The following is a 19,472-nucleotide window of genomic DNA, read 5'->3' as shown; positions in this document are numbered from 1 at the left end:
CACATGCAGCCAGCTGGGTGACCTTGGGCTCGCCACGGCACTGATAAAACTGTTCTGGCCGGGCAGTGATATCAGGGCTCTCTCAGCCTCATCCACCCCACAGGGTGTCTGTTGTGGGGAGAGGAATGGGAAGGCGACTGTAAGCCGCTTTGAGCCTCCTTCGGGTAGGGAAAAGCGGCATATAAGAACCAACTCTTCTTCTTCTTCTTCTTTTTCTGTGCTTCTGAGAGCTAGCAGTGCCAGCTGATGCAATCTTCAAGTGCCTTTTCCCACTCAATGGCCTATTATGCATGGAGGGGAAGGTCCACATTCGAGGTGGTATGGCGGCGGCTAAAATCACCAATAATGCACGCCGCAGGTGGCAGCCGGGCGCAGAGTTGATGTATGCCGCCGAAAAAGCTGTGTTAGCGAAACGCAGAAGAAAGTGGAGCTTCCGGGCCACCAGGGCGCAACCAGAAGTGGCTCCGGAGTGGCCACGTGCATAATCGGGGAGGTCCGTGGTGTACAGGGTTTCTGGGTGTGCTTGTTCTCTCCCCTTCCGTGCCCTTTGGTTCCGCTGGCAGGGCCTGTGCCTGCGCGTGCCGTGGCCACCTTGCTTGGCCTCGGTCAGCACTGTGCTCGCCTCCCTTCCTGTTTGTTCCGCATCGCCACCTCGTTGGTCGCAGCCAGCGGCTGCTCTGGGTTTTGCCGCTGTCGCGTTCTGTCCCGTGCGTTTGCGGTTTGCTTCGCTTCTTCCTCCTCCGTGTTTTATGTGTCCATAACTATCCCAATGAGACAGATTTTGGTTGCAGCAGATTTCTCTGGATAGAGAGTGGGGCACCGTAATAAGCATGTATCTGGCACATTTGATTAACTGGCAACTGCCATTTCCCATAAGTGTCCGATAACGTTTTTGCTATAAATTGAATTAGAAGTTATAATTGCTAAGTGAGCACACTTTCAAATATTAAAATTTCAATATATCATTGGTTTATCAAATAGCTGTGCTTTGTTATTAAAAAGCACATAAAGCTACAGTGATCTGCAGTATCAAAATTATACCTAGTGAGAGAACAAAAAACCCATACTGCAAAACAATTATATTTAGTCTTAACAACTCCCATGTCTACAACTTTCTACACAATCACTTTGAGGAGTGGCTGAGGAATTGGCAGCCCCGTCCTTCCATGTGACCTAGAGCAGTGGACCTCAACCTTTTTATCACCAGGGACCGGTCAATGCTTGACAATTTTACTGAGGCCCAGGGGGAGTAGAGGATCCATCATTGGATGGTGCCAGAGGGGCGGGGTTAGCTGGTGGCCACCACAGCTCCTCTGATTGGGCAAACAGAGGGGGGCAAGAAGGACGGGGGGGCAAGCTGGCCTCTGTTTCTTTTCACTGTGGTTGCTGAAGGCAGGAACCTCGTTGCCGTGGAGTTGTGTGGGCTGCCCTGGGAATAAGGTGCTCCTGGACATGAAATGAGGGATTCCTAGTCAGAGCAGGAATGGAGAAGGGGAGCTTTGTGACCTGGTGGGCTGAAGCACCTAATTTCTTAGACAGATCCATGGCCCGGTACCGACTGATCTACGGACCGATACCGGTCTTCAGACCGAGGGCTGGGGACCACTGACCTAGAGGGTCATATTGTTGCTATGCAGTTTCTCCCCCTGTCTCCAAGTTCGGGGTTGGCTATTGGGATCTTTCAGAAAGCAAAAGGTGTTCGTTTCTGAAATACATTCTTTTTCTACCTGGCATTCTAGGCCATGACAAAAGTACAGAAAACAACTTTCAAATATACCCCTGATAAACCACTTACCATTTGAAATAAATGTATAGAAAGCATCAATAATAAAGATGCTTTATGCACAACATTTACTCATCTGCACAACTAGTTCTCCTCTAAGTATGTAATCAAAGGGGGAGAACAGCTTATATTTCCATACAAGTTACAGTTATATATAAAATAATACATTTTTAGTGTATACATTTTTAAGGGAGTCCAGATTTTTTTCCAGGTTATCTTTCTTTTGAGGAAATACAGTAAGTTGGCTGCTATATTTTGCAAAACTTACCTTCACCCACTTTGATGTAAACATTTTTGGATATTTTGAGTTCAGTGAAAGACGTTACTGCCCCGTACGCCTTTTGGGCCCACTGTAAAAGATGCTTATTTCCTTGAGGGAGAGGCCTTTCTTCTATCTTTGCTGACAAAGAGAAGTTTTCTTTTTCAAATAGCACAATGGAACCTGCAGAAACCTGACAAGAACAAAAACATCATTTTACTGAGCCATTCACTTGGTCCAACAAGTCATTTAATCCTGTCATCAGAATCTGTTCATCACAGGGGTCCTTGCCATTACATCTGCTTAACAGACAGTATTGTAAACCATTTAGATACATATAATGAGTGTAAATATTACCCGTATTTGCCGGCGTATAAGACGACTGGCCTCTTGTGGCGCAGAGTGGTAAGGCAGCCGCCTGAAAGCTTTGCCCATGAGGCTGGGAGTTCAATCCCAGCAGCCGGCTCAAGGTTGACTCAGCCTTCCATCCTTCCGAGGTCGGTAAAATGAGTACCCAGCTTGCTGGGGGGTAAGCGGTAACGACTGGGGAAGGCACTGGCAAACCACCCCGTATTGAGTCTGCCATGAAAACGCTAGAGGGCGTCACCCCAAGAGTCAGACATGACTCGGTGCTTGCACAGGGGATACCTTTACCTTTACCTTTAAGACGACTGGGCGTATAAGACGACCCCTCAACATTTCCACTCAAAATATAGAGTTTGTTACATTACATTACAGTACTATGGACCACTATGGGCAGCTATGTCTATCCCAACTGAAGTGCACCCGGCGTATAGGACGACCCCCCCACTTGGAGGCATGTTTTTCAGGGGGGGAAAGTAGTCTTATATGCCAGCAAATACTATACATGAAGAAAATACATGGAAGTAGAATTCTCCTCACTTAGCCAACAGTGATGAATAGCAGAAGGCTTAATGGATAGAGATGTGTTTCCTTTGAAAGTGAAAGCTTTCAGTTACTTTCTTGACGCAGAAAGGTCTTTAGGAGATTCATAATGTGTGGTCCAAGACATTAGAGATTAACCACAGACTTTCTCCCAACACACACACAGACACAAATTAAAGAATGAGTAAATAAAACACAGCCAGTACCTAAATAGGAAGATCCAGCATAGACAGTTTCCCAGTATCTTTCACAGATACTTAAAATCTCACCTCAGAAGGCATTTAAAGCATCATTTCTTCCAGGAAGATCATTAGATATACTTTCCTGTCGATTTGTTAGACCTGTCTATGCCTGTCTTGGATCTTTACTGTGGATGCCTCTCTCCATATTTCTAAACAGCCTTCTGGAGCCACTAAAGAGGGCACCTAAACTTTTTGGCGTTCATTAAGTGTTGAGAAACTGAACTCTTTAGGAAGTTTTTTGAGGAGATAAAAATACAGAGGCTGATTTCATTCTTCAATACACATTTTATTATTTTTATTCTCTGAAATTTGTATTTGCTGAGTTTCTTTTTTATTAGTTTTCTTTGGAATTTATATTGGGGTTATTGCTTTTATTTTTATTTATCTAAACTGTTTTGAACCCTTTTTGGAAGAGAAAGGTAAGAAAACATTGTACTAAATAAATAAATGAAGGTACTGTAAAACTTAATAACAGTTTACACTACTGAAAAACCAATAGTACAGAAAAACACCCGAGTCAGTGGGGTAAAGGCTGCAACTGAGGATTTGCCCCTTTCTCTAGCTCTCAGAAGCCAGAGTGGCCTAAAGGCCCCATTCCATTGGTGTGAGGCAAAAATGTTTTGGCCTTTGGCTCTTTGGATGCAGTACGTTGCTGTGGCCCGTTAGCTTTCAGCTGTTTGCCTCTGCTGCCCTGAACCATGAAGACAACTTATCCTGGACTAGACTGAGAGCTGCACCTGACTGCTTTAGACAGTTGAAGTGGGAGGCACTAACTTTGGATGAATGTTGGCCCAGGACACTGCATTGGCCAGGAAATTCCAGGGTAGAATGGCCTAAAACCTTAGCTCTGAGGCACACTGTCTCTCTTGCATATTCATTCATCCTGTATGGGACTTCAGTATTAACTGGTGCATTTGCCATATCGGTACTGGGTTGTCTCAATGAGGTTTACGAAATGAACAGGAGGTGATTTGCTTTGCAGATTGTAGCAATCTTTAAGGTTTAAATTTTTCTGTTTAGGAAATGTCCTTTTGCTTGGCCTAACTACCGGGGGACTACTTTGGGGAAGCTGAGGTGGAGAAATTCTCTCTGAGATGGCTATGGACAGAATGCTGCACAGGGAGGTCGGGCACTGGGTGGAGTGGTATGTCTGTGTGTGATATGGCTATATCATTTTACCTTCATTTTAGTTAAAGAATTTGATGCCAATTTTTGTTGAGCCGAATCAACAAAATCCCAAGCAATGCCAAAACAATAAGTAAATTAATTCTGGTATGAATGTTGGCCCATTTTTGGTATGAGAGACAAACGCTAGAGACAGGAACCCTCTATAAGTACCATCTATACTCAGTGGTTATAAATCTGCTCACAGATAACATCTACTGTAAGGTAGAAAAGTACAAGAGTCCAGTAGCAGGGTATGAACTTTTGTGAGTCGCTGCTATCTTCTTCAGATACCATCTTGATGAATCTACTGAACAGACAGGGAGAACTATATTGATGTTTGAGAAACACAGGCTTATAAGCATAGATTTCCCCTCCCACAGCAACTTTTTGAAGATTTAGTGGTAGTACAAAGCAACAATAAAGCTTCCATGAGCAGCTTGCAGAATATCAGGTCATTGTTAAAGATTCTTCGCTAGCAGAAGGTATCATAAAAAGATGCTCTTATAGAACCTGTACAGACGCACTGGGAAACCAATAAGGCAATAAAAAACACCCAAATTGGACTTATACAGAGTCATCTCTCTTAAAGTTATTCTTCATTTCTTATTTCATACAAGTCTCTTCACTGGGACCCCCCCCCCTCCCAGTTCATTCATTTTTGCTTATAGAACGTGTTCCATAACAACAACATAGAATATGGTCTGAATTTTAGCCTTCTGGCATCTTTGCTGCCATGAGATTTACATCAAATCTCTGTAGTTTATTTAGGTATTTCTTGGATGGTATTAATGCTTAGCTTGCAATGAACTGAGCACAGCTGGAACAAAATATGAAATTATTCATTAAGTACCAGGGACTTCAATCAAAGGATCAAGGATCAGCTATCTTGAACACTTGAAAATCCCAGCCATTATAACCTGTAAAAGAAAACTGAACCTAAATTATTCAAGCCCTTTGTAAACCACACTAACTAGACATGAGTTTGAAAGGAGGTCATATACAGCAGTGGTCCGTAACCTTTTACAGGCTGCGGACCGGCGGTGGCAGGGAGGGCAATTGCCTGGCCGCGAAGCCGCGCATGCGCGTTTGCGTCCTGCGTGACCGAAAACGCACATGCGCGAAAGTGCTGTGCATGCGCGAAAGTGCCGTGCATGCGCGAACGTGCCGTGCATGCGCATTTTCAGCCTCGCATGGCAAAAACGTGCATGCGTGGCCCTGCTTCCCTCTCCCCCCCTCCCACAAAAAGAAGCTTGCGGCCTGGGAAGTTTCTTACTGTGGGGGGGGGCGGGGAGAGGGAGCCGCAGCCCAGTGCCAGGGCCTTCGCGGCCCAGTGCCAGGGCCTTTGCGGCCCAACACCGGGCCGCTGCCCAGGTGGTTGGGGACCACCAATATACAGGAGCTAGCTATTCTAAAAGCTATACTGAGAATCCTACTTGTGAGTTTGCAGCAGTTTATAAGCTCTTCCATGAAGCCCGGTCCTATCTTGGAAGACAGGAAAGCAGATAAGTTGTCTTTCATACTGTCAGATCTCACGGTATGAAAGACTGCATCACAGGAAACATTACAGTGGGAAAGTCAGAACTGTTATTTTTGAGCAGAACACAAAAGTGACAAGCCAAGAGATAAAGGGATGCAACTGTTTTCACATAGAACGAGTTCTAAAGCACTATGACCAATGACTTGCCACGGCCATTGAGAGTGTCTCCAGGGCAACCCAATCAACAGTTTATTGCTCCAAACAACAACACATTACTAATGAATTTGAAGCGATTTGGCTGAGTTCATTCATCACAACACGGATGTGTTCATAAAACAATCCATTCATTTCAGCAAAGAACCAACTGCACTGAGCACATAATTTTTTTAAAGGATGAGCAATGGTTGCAACTTATTAATTCTTGCTGTGTTCTCATTTTGCAGACACAGAGAGGTGGTCACAGACTGAAAATCCAAATGAACTAAAAATCATGAGAAATAAAAACAGAAGGGCCACTAGGAAACTAGTCAGTCCCCATACAAAGTCCCACAATGTATGTTCCATTATCCATGTCCATCTGTTGTTACACATGGCTTAATGAATGCCAACATTCATCAACATATAATTCAATTTAGGGGATAAATGAATGTTAGGTATTTTAAAAATTAGCACATATTCCATTCTCCTGTGTTCAAAGTAGATGGATTTTGTAGGGTTCTCAATGTAACAAATTTAACAACAAAATCAACCACTGAGAAACATTACATTAAAGCTCACTCACCGGTGGAAGTTGTAACAGATGAGTCTCCATGGGGAGAAAGTTCCAGAGTTTTGGTGCCACGACTGAAAAGACCTTCTTGGTTGCAACCCACTTACTGTATATACTCATGTATAAGCTGAGTTTCCCAGCACTGTTTTTAGCACAAGTTTATACCTTTAGCACCTCAGCTTATATGCGGGTAATTGATTAACAGCCTGCCCACAGCCAGCCAAACGCAGCATTGCATCTGCAACCTGAGCTCTTTGCAAGTGAGCTAGTAGCCTCCAGTTAACCGTTGCCCTTCTGCAAAGATCTTAAAAACTAAGCTCTTTGCAAGTGAGCTAATTGCTTCCAGCTAATCATTGCCTTCTGCAAAGATCTTGAAAGCTTACTCTGGCAGCTTGTAGGACATCAATGGCTTGACTGAGGGATTCTGATACCCCCCCCCTTTTCCTAATCACTTCTTCCAAACTATTATTTTTGTTTCTGGGGTGGGTTTTGGGGGTGCTTTGGGATTTACTGTTTTTTCAGTGTTTCTTCTTTTATCTGAGGGGCAGCATTGTTTGCCTTTTCTTCTTGTGTTTCTTTTTAAAGTTGATTTTTACAGTACTTTCTTTCAGTGTTTTGTTTTGGGCAGCACTGTAGCTCCCAGTTTGGTAGCTGTTGTACTTGTAGTAGGTTGCCAACTTTGGGTACTAGTGTTCTGCTCTGGTTTGGTGGCCTGGGGGCACTATTTGGTTCTTCTGTCAGAGCTGTTCTCACAGAGCAGTTCATCAGTGCTCTCTCAGGGTGTCTGGCATCAAGATAGGAAGGGAAGACAATTGTTAAGCCTCTTAGAGACTCCTTTGATTAGTGAAAAGCGGGGTACAAAAACCAGCAGCTATTCATCTCTTGACTTTTCTGTATTTGTCGGGAGGGAGGCTGGATGGTAAAGCCTGTGATGATTGAGCATGGATTAAGCACTTAGGCCACCCTGTAAATTTACCAGTAGCCTGCTGCATTTCCCACCCTCGGCTTATATGCGAGTCAATACGTTTGCCCAGATTCTGTGGTAAAATTAAGTGCCGTGGCTTATATGCGGGTCGGCTTATATGCAAGTATATACGGTAATACCAGAAGGCAGGAGCACCTGAAGCAGGGCACTGGAAGGTGACTGAAGTGGTCAGATAAGTTCAAAAGTGATTAGGCTAATCACTTAGGCAAGCCACAAATAGGGCTGGTGATGAAAACAGAATCTAGTATGTGGCACATAATCTAGAAATGTCTTAATGTAACCTGGGTATATTGTAATGTGTGGAAAACCACGTGCAGATTTACTCTGCCAAGCTTACATGACTTTGCTAAGGAATATAAACATTTTAAAACAGAACATAAATTGACATAGTATGTTCTTTCTTCTCTTGACAGTATTCTGGAATGATGAATTCCTTACTTCTACTGATACTATGCTACACATTCAAATAATATTTATAATGTGGACACATAATACACCCAGTTTTTTGTGGAGTTCGTTTCAGTCAGACTAGTTCAAGAAAGCAGCTTAAGAGCCCTTATCGCTTTGCCAGAATAGTTCAGAAAGTTTAGGCTAACATCTGGTTCAACTCTGGATGATCCCCCTTTATTTGTTTCTAGTCATGTGACCATCATAAAACATTTTTATTAAAAAAAATCTATTCTGTGTAATGTACCATACATACATCATTTTAACTAGAAAAGCTACAGGAGTACACCCTGTTTTTCAATAAAACAAGGGCCCCAAATGTCATTATGTTACATTTCATTAAACCTTGTTTTGGCAGCTCATCACTAGGTCTTCAGCTCAACGCACCGTTTTTAAATTCGATGTGCGCACCGAAAGAGATTAATTCTCACTGTGCAAGAAAGAGACCTGTGCAACTGAAACCCTATTCAGTCCTCCCAACTTCTATCCATTTTCAGATAAAAGACTGTAGTGATACAAAGAGAATGCATATACACCCAATTCATGTGTCACTTTCTATGTTAGGAAGAGGAAGTCTAAAAAATTCACCTTGCAGTCCATCACACTTACAAACTGCAAGATCTATCAATGTGTCAATCAGCTTTGCTTGTAATTCCAAAATGTGCCCTAGAATCAATGCTTCCTTCCTTTAAAAGTGGTGCTGGGGCCCAAAGGCTCACATATACTTTTCTTGCATATCACAGTGGCTACTCCAGATTTATAGCACATATTATATTATACAGGAAGCCTCCCTTGAAGCAAAAATGAACACAGGCTTGTAAACAGACACACACTCACCCCTTGCGCTATAAGCCTTGGCTCTGGAAATTCCCCAAATGGAATATTATGAGGGGGCAAAGAAAGAGATTGAGAAGGACCAGATTTGTTAACACATCTATTTTGTTGGAGGAACATCACAGTGTTCCAGCTCAGGTTCAACGTGTTCATATTATCCTTCAAGGTCTTCCATGGTCTGGACCCTGCATATCTGAGGGACCGCCTCTCCCAATCCGTTCCCTGAAGAGCACTGTGCTCTGCAAATACTAACTTGTTGATGATCTCTGGCCCCAAGGAGGTCCGACTGGTACTGACCAGAGCCAGGGCCGTTTCAGCCTTGGTGCCAGCTTGGTGGAACGAGTAGCCAGGTAAGATCCAAGCCCTGGGAAGGAAGCAAGGAAGCTGACAATGGCTAAAAGTTCGTCAGCATTTAATGAAAAGGTGTCCCAGAGCCAAAACAAGGACTTGTTATAACTTTTATTGTGTTTAATTACAATTCATGAGCAAGCACATTTCCATAGTAAGACACAATGAACATGCTGGGATTTTGTGTGTGTGTGTGTGTGTGTGTGGTCTGTTTGAAAACATCTGATTCAAAATAAAACATTTTCCCACCATCTAGATATGGTACCTTTCCACAAATCTTCCTTTTTAAAATCAAATGTTCCAATTAAAAATAAGCCTGCATCATCTTCAGTGTTTTAACATTCAAGATACTTATTAGCAAGGTCATTTGCTCTGACGTCAAAGCAAGCAACCTTTGACAATTACTTTCAGAAATATCTCCACAGGCCAGATATTACGGTTGCAAGAATACACTCCAGTATTATCTGCAGGTCACCCTTGGAAATAATCATGCAGCTGGGTGGCCTGCATGATTCTTCACTTCTGAGTCTTCACTAGAAAGCAGACCCTGTCTGCTACCCACTGTCACAATGTCCCAACAGTCTGTCCCTTTAAAGCCAGAATTGGCAGCAGGGAAAGTCAGATTTCAGACTGAGAGCACAGCACAGCTGGCTACAGATCTGCTTCTCTCCTCTCCCTTGTGAATTAAAGGACCAGTGGTCTTTTTTAGAGGAGAAAGACCCAGAGCACAAGCAGCCAACATGCTCCTCTACTGCAATTTCCAAACTAGAGTACAAATTAATTGAGGATAATTAAGCTTCATGTGACTGTGTAAGGAAAAGGAAAATGGCAAAGAACTGTTGCAGTCTGAAATGCAAAGGAGGCCTCTGCTGTGCCTGCCAGGTCCCAGGATTTTACTATGAGGGCTTAAGGCTACATTAAATGAGCCAAGCATGTTATTTTCTTTGGCCTCTGTTCAAGAAACTCTTCCAAAGGGGGGAAGAAAAGGCAGCCGTCACTTTGTTTCACCACTTTTCTTCAAACGTTAACTGCTTCCTCTATGGAACTGCTCTGTTCGAGAAAAGAGAGCCTGCCCTTAAAAAATCTTCAGAATGGAAAGGTGAGAAAAATGCCAGTTGAAGAGGTAACATTTCAAGGCCTACAACTGGATTTGCCTAAAATAACAGAAAGTGCCTACTGGCTACACTCTTGATCCTCAGCATCTTGGTCAAACCAGGCAGCAGTGGCCTCAGCAGATTTCTCAACTGATTCAGTAGAAGGCAGCTTTGAATCCTCACAGACAATGGAGGAAAAAGGTACCCTCAGCAGAGATGTCAACAGATGCAACTTCCTTCCATCCTGCATGATGGAGTTTGCCGGAAGACAGGGCTCCTGGCACTTCATCACATTTGAATGTTAGATAATTATACCCCACCAGGCACTTCCTGAGCCCCACGGCCCTTTAACTCAGCTGTTTTCTTCATATCCTTAAAGTATAAATGTCTGCTGAGTGAGAACCGGTGCTTGCGTCTGATAAGGGCATTCCGAGTCCACGAAAGCCCATGCCTGAATACCGTCTTTTCTCTGGTTAGCTATGTCTAAAACTAAATGGAGGAAATCTGACTGTGTTGTTCTGTAGCTCTCATTTACTTTTAAATTGCTTTACCTTCAGATTTAAACAAATTTGCATAAGCAAATATTTGTCTCATCAAATTATGGGATTGTAATCAAAAGCACTTCCCAGCTGGCAAACAAAATTCTCCAGTTTAGTAAGGTCCTGTATGGTCCTTACAGATTCTCTTAATAGGTATGCATATTATTTGTCTGAAGAAAACTGGCCATCTAACAAGCCCTCTGCCAAGACATGCAGTTATGTAAACGTCATTGCCAATCATTGTGACAACCTCTGCAGAAGCACCATCTGTCATCACTTATGCTTCATATTTATAAATGTGCACATGAGGCACTTAACAAATGTAACCATGCGCAGTGAAGTCAGTATTTATACATGGGCACCTTGACATAAGATGCATTCTCTAGACTAACTGCTATAGTACTTTTAGTTTGACTGTTGGGACCAATTACAACCATTTGCTTACAAGATGGATTCTCTGTCAGTAACGTCAATCAGTTCACGTGTATTGGTATTCAAAAAGTACAACACAAATATCATAAAATCTTAACCCACCAAAAGCTTTCCACATACTCACCAAGTAAAATCAACTTTAAAACAGCAGAATTTAACACACACTTTAAAATCGATTTTAACCAACACAGCTTTCACCAAAAATTTTTCAACCTCAGTAGTAATTTCAGGATTATAGTCATTCAGTAAACACACACCCTTTCTTTGTCCACTAAGCTTTGTTTCCTGAAGCTTTTATCCTGTAATAGGGTTGAGAAAAGCCTCCTTCAAGAATCTTCATGAATGGGGCAGTCTAAAATTATGTGTCGAATAGAATCAGGCCTATGCATTCTGCAGAAGTAGAGACTATCATGGTAGGAGGTACAATGGAATCTTCTTCCACAAACCCTTGATAGAAAAAAAGTTCATTTGGACTAACATGAAAGCCCTACATTGTCATGAAACATCAAGTACATGAAAATACTGGGGCAGCCTTTCTTGTAATGAATATTACCATCTGCAATGATCAAGCAAACGGGGCAAATAATCATGCTATACATCACCTCACTAATCAGGAGCATGGCCAGTGTAGACTAGGCCTTAGATGCAGGACAATCAGACATATAAATCAGCCCAGTATATATATATATATTACACTGTTAGCCTATTGATCTCGTTTAGCTTTTTCAAGTCTTGCACCCAGATTCAGAACAGTTGCTGCTAATATCCCAGGCATGTACCTAGCCGTGAACTTACAAAAGTACACTAGGAGTAGGGCTTTCATTTCCCCCTATTACGCCTGTAACCAAAAGGAGAAAAATGATCTGAAAAGCTCACTGTTGGACAACAGCATGGCATCACTTCTGAGGAAACCCAGGAACTGATGTCCATCAGCTCTAGGAATCACTGGAAACGATGCCTTTACCACAGAGTTTCTGGCATTGGTTATCCCACAGAGTTTCCGGTGATTGGAAGAGAGGTGAGGTGTCATTTCTGGGCTTTCCCATATTGTTGGCCTCTGATGGCACCTCCTCCAATGTCCTTGCCTCCCTCCAAATGCCTAACAACCCTACTTAACATGCTGATCCTGCCACAAGTGTGTTCCTTTCCTGCCACCGGGTTCCTTACTTGTTTTTTTCTATCATTCCCTCTGCCATTAGTGAGAATCTAAAAATACATGCAACAAAGCAGAAGGAAGGAAAAGTCTGATGCAGCAAACCTGCCCGAAGATCAGCTTTGGCCGCAGCATCTGCTATTCTGCCCCCCACCCCTATCCTGTGGCACCTATTTAGATAACAAAGGCAGCAGAAATTATTAATATTAGCACATACAATATTCATTTTGTAATCTGGGCCAAATACCTGCAAGAAGCTTCTCTCCAACTATGATGTATTAATATAAGCATAATGGAAGAGACACAGAAAAGGACTAAAAGCAATTTAGCATCTACTATTCCACCAGCACTGATGGATTTCATACGTCTCAAGATGGGGGCAATATGGACCATATTGTGCCTCCTGTTGCCAGATGTCTTCTTCTTTACAGCTGAAGCACTTAACAGCTCTGTTGATTGGGGAGTTCTTCCTCCTGTCTCTTCTCTTGGTGCCGCCAGCATTTGACAAGCCTCTCTTCCCATCTGTTGCTTATGCAGCTACAATTCCGCTTGTCATAGCAGAAGGAAAGATTCAAAAAACTTGCACAGAGTGAAAAGTTGTGTCTTCCTAAGCTATACTTTTGTAATGAATACATATAATGAAATTAGTCTATTTCCCCCTCTTTTTTCATAATGTTTATTGCCTGAGATTTTCAGAACCCTTTTCCTAAATCAGACTCACTATTTGAGGACGGAGGAGGCCAAGGGTGACAGCACCCACTGCCCTTTCCTTGCTCTCAGTCCAGACAAGGGGTCTGGAGGATGACCTGGCCCATTACCCTGACCTCAACCTCACCAAAGCTTGTTTTAAAATAATGCATGTTTAAATATAACATTTAGGTAAGTGAAGTCACCACAATCCTATATGGCAAGGGTAGTCAACCTGTGGTCCTCCAGATGTTCATGGACTACAATTCCCATTTGTAGTCCATGAACATCTGGAGGACCACAGGTTGACTACCCCTGCTATATGGCTATTCCACAACCTGGCTTGTTAAAATTGTCCCTAGAAACAGATTGTGAGGGAGAGAGGAGGCAATGTCCTTGACTCTATTATTGTTTATATTTCTTTAATTTTTAAAATATTTTTTTTCAAATGCTTTCCAGACTTACGTTAAATATGCCCTTGCAATGCTGCCAAGGTCCTTTTGAGATCAAGTTGTCTGATAAGCGAGAGACAGATGAGCAAGGTTAACTTTATGTCAGGCCTCAAACGCCACAAAGGAATAGTTACCAATCCAAAATAGGCCCTTTCCCCCTCCATCAGTTTATATCATCTCCAAATCATTATTCCATTTCATAAAACAAATATGTCAATCTCGTGACGCTTGCAGAGCAAAAGAAAAAAGATCACCAAGGTGGAGCAACAGTTTGTGCAAAGAGGAAAATGACAATCTGTTGGCTTTCTATTTAAATGACAGAAATGTTAGAAAGTTAGTAAGCCTTTCATGAATTCTTGATTTATTTCCAGGTCCAAGCAATACTGTGTCTTATGACAAAATGTTACACTGAGCCAGTGGCTCTGAGGACTGAGCATACAGGTTGTACTACAAATGGAAGAGTGTTGTCAGTGGCGATTTAACAGTGCATGAGAGTGTGTGTCCGCAGGCAGGTGTTGTACATCTCTCCTTTCTAAACAGGGTGTCTGTATTCTCCTGCCGAAAGCAATACGAATTTTACCACAAGATATACAAGATACATGATATATATACACATATATACATAAAGATATATTGCAAATTTTTGAGGAAGCAGAATTTGGGGAAGATAGTTAAGATCAATGTTCAGCCCTTCCTTGGCAATTTATTGACCCAGGAATAGAGATGGATAATGTAACTCTGTATCACTATTTTGCACCATTGCTATCTAGAATTTGCAAGGCTGCAAAGGTTCTAGTCTACTGCAATAGATTTGGGTATGCAAATATCTGTGCTAAATCACGTTTTAAATTGCATATTTCTAACACGATGGGTTGCCAAATCTGTGCTGGAAAACTCCTGGGGATTTGTGGGTGAAGCTCAGAGAGGGCAGGGCCCTTAGCCTCAAAGCAGCCACTTTCTCTGCTCTCTGTGGTAGGGATGCCATAGGACTGCTGGCAGCAGGAAATCTCCCGCCCACAGAGGGCCTTGCTCACCAGCACTCCAACAGCCAGTGGGAACAAAACAATAAAGAATCATGGTAGGCAATGAGGCAATGTCACTTCCAGGAAAACCCAGAACTGACATCATGTCTCTCTGGACTAGAGAGGACTGATATCAGTTTCAAGGGGACCTGGGAGCAGTGTCAGTGTTCTGTAGGAATTTCTTGTTCCATGATTTCTAGAGATGTGCAATGTCCCTTTGGGTTTTCCCAGAAGCAACATCATGCCATTATCAAAAGCTGCTCTGCATTTCCTGCTGGTTGCCAGCCATGACCTGGCAAACCAACTATGTAGCCTAGAAACAGCTGTAATTCTGGAAAGTCTCCAGGCCCCACCTGGAGGCTGGCAACCCTAAAGTGCTTCACTCCAGCAATTAATTTTCCAGCAAGAAGACTTCTATTCTCTAGTTCTGCCTGATTATCCTGTGGAGCTCTAATAAATCCAAGTGCAAAGTAAGGCCCACTTAGATGAGATACGTAATATAAAACAACACTTTGCATTTTGAATTTAGCTGCATGGCAAATGCCCAACATACGTTTAGTGGGATGAGGAAGTGGTCTTTATTTAAAACAAACAAACCAGAAAGAAAAAACAACTTGGAAATTTTAATTTCAAAACACATGGGGAATGAAAGGAAAAGTGGGGAAGAAATTAGCTGTCACACAGAATCATAATAAGAAAGGTAAGTTACTATTTTCTGGTTTTAATTTTTTTAAATTCCATTAAGTAGCATATATCTGATGTTTGCACAACTGTCACCTACATTTCTTCTTTTACTTGCAATCTCATAAGGTCACTATTTATTTGAATTTTATCACTAGCTATACATTTCCTACCCCTACCCTCTCAGTTCGCTGCTCTGCTCACATCTGGGTTGATTTAACAAGTGATTGGAAATGTAGCCTCCTGATTTCCCGTTAAATACTAGGCACAGGAAAAGAAATAGCACTTGTTTTTCAGTGAGCTTTGACAGTCATCCAAAATTCAGTGCAAACCAAAGAGCTGCCTGGGGTTTGGTGGCAGAGGCCCAACATTTTTGAAACACAGTCTTGGGGGAAGGGAGCAAGCCAGGCTTTCTGGCAGAAAGAAATGACACCAGTTTATATTTCTACAAATGCAAACTGGACTTTTAATTAATAGCCTTTATATTCACAGGACTTTGTTGGTGTTGCTTTCAAACCATCAAAAATAGCAGCAGTCTCTGTAATGGTTATAGGAAAGCTTCTCCAGGCAGTGTACCCTACATAGTCTACTGACATACATACTCAGGGTCCTGAACCTGAAAGCTCACGCTCTCTAAGTCCCTCCCCCCCCCCACACACACACCCCTCTCAGTGTTTATAAGCAAGCATTTTCAGAAGTAAAGCCAAATGTTCCAACCTAGAATCCGGCACCTGCACCTGCTACACAGGGAGCTTCGGCACACACAGGCTGTCTCATTCATTCAATGGGAAACAGACCTCCATACATGTGAAGGGATGTACTTCTGGGGCTGCAATTGCCACTGAAATCTGTCACTAATTTCTATGGGTGGAAAAAGCAGGCATGTTCAGGCCAAACTGTTCTAAAGAAGATCTAGCCCAAACCACAATCTGTTTGGAGATATCAAAAAGATTTCTAATCCAACCAAAATTGTTTTGGATGTCTAGAAGCATGCCGAAGACTTATGCTTTTGACAGTTAATCTGGTGCTTTCTTGGTCTTAGTTTCCTGGGATGTAGCAAGAGGGGAGAACATAATTCAGCATCAGCGGCAGAAGCATCACATCAAAATTGCAAGATGTCATGGTCCCACAGTATACCACACTGGTCAGACCACACCTGGAGTACTGTGTGCTGTTCTGGAGGCCTCACTTCAAAAAGGATGTGGACAAAACTGAGAGGGTGCAGAGGAGAATGACAAGGATGATCCAGGGCTTGGGGGCCAAGCCCTATTAGGAAACGCTTAGAGACTTGGGAATGTTCAGCCTGGAGAAAAGGAGGTTGAGAGGGGACAGGATTGCTGCCTTTACATATTTGAGGAGGAGAGCAGGGAAAGATTGGCAGCAGAAGATGGGACTAGCAGTAATGGCTTTAAACTACATGTAGAATAGAGTTCAGGGAAACCATTTTCACGGTCAGAGTAGTTCAGCAATGGAATCAGCTGCCTGAAGAGGTAGTGAGATCTCCTTTACTGGAAGTCTTAAAGTAGTGGATGGACAGATACTTGCCCTGGATGCTTTAGGCTGATCCTGCATTGAGCAGGGGTTGGACTGGATGGCCTGGATGGCCCCTTGCACCTCTAGGATTCTGCTCTGTTCTATTCTAAATATATGCGTACTCAGACATCATACAACTAGAATTGCTCAGACTCATTCTAGTTGTCATGTTTTGTTTTTGCTCAAAAGCAACAGCTGACAGGGCTCTCTGGTCCTACGTGACAATGGGTTATGGTTGCCTGTATTATTGTTATTTTGGGATGCATGTGTGCTAGGCTAGGCAGGTATGGGAAATGCTTCATTTATATCTACATAAGGTGGCCAGATGTGAGGTATAAAACCAGCTACTGGCCCCATCAAGGTTGCTAGTTCAGCTGCAATGATGCCTTCCAAGTGACCAAGGAGAATGCTTCACTCTGATGAACTGGAAGAACTTTGGAGGGGAAGAACGGTATAAAGACATCCAAACTCCCCCCCCCCCCCACTCATACAACACGATGGCCTGGAGACAAAATTATTGAATATATTCTGCACAAAAGGGGGCAAAAGCTTAAAGTTCTTCCCCACTCACTAATGGTGAATATATATGTACCAAACCTAATAAGATCAACGGAAGGATCCCATCAACTCCTATGAGACAGCAGTTTGAGGATCTGAGGTTTCTCAAATTCTGTACAGTAGTTTAAGCATTAAGTAACTGAATCTCTCCCCCTTATATAAGTGTTTCCTCCAGCTGTCATTAGCTCTGGTAGGGGAATAATAGGCAGTCCCTCCCACTCACCTGTAAAGAAAGTAGGGAGAGATCTCTCTCTACAGATTTTAAAACAGCAGAGTGTGAGGGTCAGGGAAGCTTTTGCTTGCTCATTCCATACCTTGCTCTAATGCACGCCTATTTTCTCCTAGCCTGGCTCCTATGTCAATGAGAAAAATGCTGAAAGAGACGCAGCAAGATCAGAAGGCCTGGCGTTCTCCAACAGCTTGGTGCCCTTATACATGTACTTCCATTTTACAAACACATACACATGGCTGCTCAAGGAGTACAAGCAGAAAGCACTGATAGTCAAATGTATCTCCCATAGAAACAGCATCAGATTTCCTAATACAACTAGCTCTGTACTTACTTCTTACTTACTGTTTTTAAGACCAGAGTCATAAACTGCAAACCTTCACCTCACAAAAAGACAGCCTACAATTTCCTACAAACTTTATCATGTAACTAAACAACAACTGGCCAGAAATTTTACCACACACAAAATAGTTTGTTTATATTTATCTCTGAGTAACCAAGATCATTCGGAAGAAATAAAGCCCTGATTAAATAGTGGAGAGATTAATTCAGCGATTAGATCTGATAATTTGAGACAGTAAAAAAATCAACAGAATTGGTTCTGTTGTTGCCACAATTACAGAGTCTATCTGAATATGGAAATCCATTAAATCTACCTAAAATCACTGCTGAAGGTAGGGCATTCAGGCGTACAAGCATGAAAGCCCTTCTATAATTTGGAAGAGTTAGCTCAGACTGTCAGTTTGGCATTTTTGCTGGAGTGAGAATGCCTACTGATAAAGATGAATACACTCTGTGCTCTAATATACTCTCATAAGCAAAGTCCTCAGACATCTTCTAACGATCTGGGTAAATTCTTGCCTAGTCATTGTTTCTGTCACATCATGGATAATGGCCAAAAGTGATAATGTTTGATCCAGTAATCTGCCCCAATCACTTCTGTGATAATCACATTTGACTAATTTGAGGAGGCTTGATTCTGGATTTGATTTCAGGATCCTAATTTTCATATTGAATTCTCTGCCCCAGGCCTTTACTTCAAAGATATCTCCCCAACTTTGGCTCTCAGAGTTATTCCAGGCACTCATCAGGGGATTCCCTAAATATTATACAGGAATCTTAATAGTGGTTTATCAATGTTGTCTGTTACTACTCTGATCCAAACCCCAGCAACATATCTTTAGCTTGCAGGAGCATATTGGCTACCATATATGAGTAATAAAATCCTGAAATGGCCTTCCCAATAATTACAGCAACTCTTACAACATAATTTAAGTGCATCTTCCAAGAAAGGCATGCCTGAAAAATAATTCCTAGATATTTGAAATGTTCCACTTGTTCCATGGATTGACCTGCTACTTGTATTTCTTTATCCTTTGTTTTTTACTGAAAAGAACATTAATAGCTAAGCCCTCACTGGAACAATACTCTGAAAAGGAATCTATATGCTTGTCTGAAAAAATAGTACTGTTCACATATAAAAGACAGGGTAATTTAACATGAGTCAGGCAAGGTATATGAATTCATCTCCAGAAATGAATTTTCTGCAAGAATACACCCTTGTTTGACCCCTTTACACAATGGAATAGCCCTGGTCAGTTCACCATATGGACTACACAGTAGGATGACCATAGAGTTGTTGGGTCAGAAAAAGGAGATGCTTATCGACAGATGATTTATTCAGTTTGTCCCATAATCTTTTCCTAAGCACTGAGTCAAATCTGCTCTGAGATCCACAAAGGCAACATCTAATATACAATCTGTTGATACACTTAAATAAATTGAATTATGGCAAAGGAAACTGCACTGATTCCTCTATGGAATCACAACTAGCTTAATTCCAAAATTCAAGAATCTCATCACTGAAAATTCAAC

The 19,472-nt window shown here is 42.3% G+C and overlaps 1 protein-coding gene across 4 annotated transcripts in view; it reads right to left on the bottom strand.

Moving 5' to 3' along the window:
* The window catches only part of TGFBR3 (transforming growth factor beta receptor 3), a 167,339-nt gene that overhangs the window by 49,331 nt on the left and 98,536 nt on the right, over nucleotides 1-19,472 (bottom strand). For all 4 annotated transcript variants that reach the window (XM_077333035.1, XM_077333036.1, XM_077333032.1 and 1 more), the window contains exon 5: nucleotides 2,052-2,235. In XM_077333035.1, the coding sequence (XP_077189150.1) occupies nucleotides 2,052-2,235 (184 nt within the window). The remainder of the gene's footprint in view (nucleotides 1-2,051; nucleotides 2,236-19,472) is intronic.

This window comes from Paroedura picta, chromosome 4 (genome assembly GCF_049243985.1).
Source record: "Paroedura picta isolate Pp20150507F chromosome 4, Ppicta_v3.0, whole genome shotgun sequence".
In the NCBI taxonomy this organism is placed as follows: Eukaryota; Metazoa; Chordata; class Lepidosauria; order Squamata; family Gekkonidae; genus Paroedura; species Paroedura picta.
Note: the sequence above shows the minus strand (reverse complement) of the source record. Positions and strands in the feature narration are given on the sequence as shown.